The sequence below is a fragment of the Mustela erminea genome, chromosome 18 (assembly GCF_009829155.1).
Source record: "Mustela erminea isolate mMusErm1 chromosome 18, mMusErm1.Pri, whole genome shotgun sequence".
Taxonomy (NCBI): Eukaryota; Metazoa; Chordata; class Mammalia; order Carnivora; family Mustelidae; genus Mustela; species Mustela erminea.
In genome coordinates this window covers 10,663,733-10,667,844 of record NC_045631.1, presented here as the reverse complement: position 1 = coordinate 10,667,844, position 4,112 = coordinate 10,663,733, and the positions used below count along the sequence as shown (strand labels likewise).

The 4,112-nt window shown below is 36.5% G+C and overlaps 1 protein-coding gene across 1 annotated transcript; it reads right to left on the bottom strand.

Annotated features, from left to right (window-relative positions):
• Positions 1-2,833: 2,833 nt before the first annotated feature.
• LOC116577917 (olfactory receptor-like protein DTMT) lies at positions 2,834-3,752 on the bottom strand. The gene has a single exon (XM_032321707.1). It carries the CDS (start codon positions 3,695-3,697, stop codon positions 2,834-2,836), a length of 864 nt encoding a protein of 287 aa, XP_032177598.1. The 5' UTR covers positions 3,698-3,752.
• Between the last annotated feature and the right edge of the window lie 360 nt (positions 3,753-4,112).

Here is a 4,112-nt window from a genome sequence, read left to right as displayed (position 1 = left end):
CTATGTAAAAAAATTACTTGTCTAAAAACACAATAGTGACCCCCCATTTTTTTTACATTTTTACAATTTTTTAAAAATGTAAAATACCTAGGAATAAATACCTAGGAATTAATGTAGAAAGCAATATACAACAATATACCAAATTAAGAAGTCTACATAATTTAACTGAGTAATGAAAACTTGGAGTAAATGGAAAGATATTTGTTATTTATAGTTTTTGAGACAACTGTATAAATAGCCAATTCTAATTCATAAATGAATGTAATAATTCAACGTAACTCCAGTTAATTTCCCAATGGGTTTTTTTTTAATTGGAATTTAACAAAATAGATCTAAAGCATATCTGAAGGGAAAAATGTCAGGAAAGTTTTGGAAGAGAAGAATATAGAGAAGGGCTTGTCACATAAGGTACCTAACATGTATTGTTATAGATAGGATGATGTCAATATAATGAGTCCAGAGATGAATAAAATAATAATAATACAATAAGGAGGTGTACATGAGCCTTAGGACATTATAAAATCAGTTTTTCATATCTGTGAAGGTGAAGACAATAGGAAGGGGGAAGAGAAAAGGAGCAGTTGCCCTTAAAATTTTGGGTGGATCAAAGTAGAGATATAGAAACTAAAACTGTGCAAGAACTAGAAAAAATAAGGAGATAATAATAATGATGATAATGATAATAATATTAATTTGGGTATAGAAAAGCCTTTTCTAAGCATGTCAAAGAAAAAATATATATCAAGAAATAAAAATCAACTTAGTCTACTTTGAAGTTTATGATCTTAGTGAGGAAAAAATGCATTACTACCAAAGTTAGAAGTTGAACAGATTGAGAGAAATGTGGTTTACAAGATAGGTAAAGTGGCATCACAAGAAAAAAGGAAATTGACTTGAGGCAAAGGACGTGCTCAAATTACATGCTCAAGGAACAGCAGTTAATATAAAGAGATGTTTGACCTTATTGATATGTTTAGAAATTCAATTTAAGAATAGTAAAATCTCGGGGTGCGTGGGTGGCTCAGTAGGTTAAGCAGCTGGCTCTTGATTTTGTCTCAGGTCCTGAGATGGAGCCCTGTCTTGGCCTCCTCGCTCAATGGGGTGTCTGCTGGAAACTCTTTCCCTCTGCCCCTCCCCTTGCTCGAGTTTTTTTTTCTCTCTCTCTCTCTCAAATAAATAAATCAATCTTTTTTAAAAAAATAGTAAAATCTCATGTTTTGATATTAGGTTGATAAATAGTTGGAGAACAAAAAATCCAGTGTTGAGAAAATGTAAAGAAACAACTATGCTCATTCACTTTTGGAAGGAATATATGTTAGCAGAATTCCTTGGAGGCAATTTGGAAACTTCTACCCAATTATAACATATTTTTGATCTAGTAAGCCCATTTCTAAGAATGTGTCCTTAGAATGAAAGCACAAGTCCACAAGAAAACACATGGACCAGGCAATAAAATTGAAGTATTGTTCAAAATAATAAAGAACTCACAACCCAGATTATTTAAATAAATTATGGTTAATGCATCCATTCAACAAAACACTATACAGATTCTAAAAGGATTATATGTCTTTATATGAAATAATGAACTCAAAATATATTTTATGTAACAACACGAAAAAATGGAAAGCATAATTTAATCTCATTTATTACATGCAAAGTTAGTCTTTGCATAGAAAATATCTATGCATATTGAATATTCCCCAACCTTTAACTGCCTTCACGGGGAGAGCAGAACTTTGGGGAACCCTCACATTCTCACTTTATTATTTCTTTCTTTATTGGTTGGATAATTTTCAATGAGAATGTTTTCTTTTTGTAATCAATAAAAATTTTTGAAGAAGAAATAAGGTCAAAGTTGGAATTATTAGGAAAACTTTTTTTTAAGGTGAGATTTTTAAAGGCACACATTAATTTCAAGACACATATGAAAATGCATTCAAATAGAATCAATTACTATTCTACATTTAGCAACTACAAGGCACTGAACTCATCATTAAAGAGATTAGAGAGCACCTGTCTTCAAGACACTGAAATTCATAAAAAAGAAATAAATGAAGAAAGCATCACAAAATTAGCATAATACTCAGAGGAAAAATCCACCTGAGAGTAATAAATAGATTCTAATCCCTCTGTCACTGTTTGTGCTGCCTTAGGCTATATGTGAGTTTCCATTGTAGTTCCTATAAATTAACAATTCATAACAGAATCACATGGTTCATTGCTTATCATATGATTTTAATTCAAAAAATAAATTCTCATCCAAAATATAAATATTATCAAAAGAAGTAATATGTCATTAACTGACAAGTGATAGAACAAATCAAAGGAAAAAGAAATTTTAGAATGTGGTCATTAAAAAGGTGAATCAAGACCTGAAATGAAAATTAAGTACAGAATAGGTCAACAAGGGAAGAAATGATGATCCTTGGGATAGTAAAAAATTACAACAGGATGTACATAATAAATTAGAAGATATTCTTCATGGAATAAACATATTTGTCAGAAGCAAAGCACCGAAGTGGTTGAGAAATTTGGATTTACTTCTTAGAGAATTAGGAACTACTGAACATTTTCTTTTTGTGCAGTAAACACTAAGGTTAGAGTGGTATTTATTCAAATTTGAATAATAATTTCTAAGTGTCCACAACATGTCAGTCTTGTTGTACATCACCCCCAGAAACTGTGGTAAACCCAAGAGGTACAATGGACCCACCACTAGTGACATGTGGGAAAAACCCAAGAGGTGCTGTTAGGGCTGAATTAGCATGGATACCACTAGACTTTACAGACACTACTCATTGTCAATATTACATCTACTGTTTGAAAACATACTTTAATCTTTAGAGTCTCTGTCCCAAAAAAGCTGTATTGTCCACTTTGAAAAGGCTCTTCCCAAGGCTCCCTTTATGTCCTGATTCCTCAGGCTGTAGATGAAGGGGTTCAGCATGGGGGTGACAACAGTGTACATCACAGCCATGACAGTCTCCTTAACAGTAGAATTATTAGCTGATGGGCACAAATAGAGGCCAATGATTGTCCCATAGAAGAGAGACACCACAGAGAGGTGGGAGCCACAGGTGGAGAAGGTCTTGCGGATGCCCCTGGCGGAAGGTACCTTGAGGATGGAGGAGACAATCCGTGCATAGGATGAAGAGATCAACAGAAATGGAACAATAATGATGAGCCCTCCCAAAATGAAGATTACCATTTCATTTATCTGAATGTCAGAGCAGGCCAACTTTAGCAGAGCTGACATGTCACAGAAAAAGTGAGGGATCACATTATCAGCACAGAAAGACAGCCGAGCCATGAGCAGGGTGTGCAATAATGAGATAAAAGTAGTCAGCAGCCAGGAAAGCACCACCAGGGAGAGACAGAGCTTGGGGCTCATGATGGTGGTGTAGTGCAGGGGGAAGCAGATGGCCACATAGCGGTCATAGGCCATAGCCACCAGAAGGAAGCTCTCCAGGTCTGCAAAAAGCAGGAAGAAGTACATCTGGGTCAGGCATCCAGCATAGGGGATGGATGGGACTTGGCTCTGCATGTTCTGCAGCAATTTGGGCATTGTGACAGACGAGAAGCAGAGGTCAGAGAAGGATAAATTGCTGAGAAGCAAATACATGGGCGTGTGGAGGTGGGAGTCCAGGCGAATGAGGATGATGATGAGAAGGTTCCCCAGGACTGTGGTAACATACATGACCAGGAACAGGGCATAGAACAGGTCTCGCTGATTTGGATCAATGGGCAGGCCCAGGAGAATGAATTCTGAGACAACAGTTTGGTTTCCCATTTTCACATTGCTTTTGTTTTACCTTTTTAAAATTAAGAATAATTTGTATGAAAGTGTGAATATGTATATATATGTGTGTGTGTATGTATGCGTGTGTGTGTGTGTATTCTCCCACGCTGCCTCTCGACCAGCTTTATCTGGAGCAAGGAGTGTGCAGAACCAAGTGGGGCTCTACCACCTCATAACCATCAGCACCTGCATCCTTCTCACCAAACTGCACCCAGCACTCCTACTCCAAAGAAAAGCCCATCTATTTGTTTGCCCACCCAGTTTACACACCCCCTCAACCACCCACCTCAGTGGTGTGGCAAAGGAGGTGATG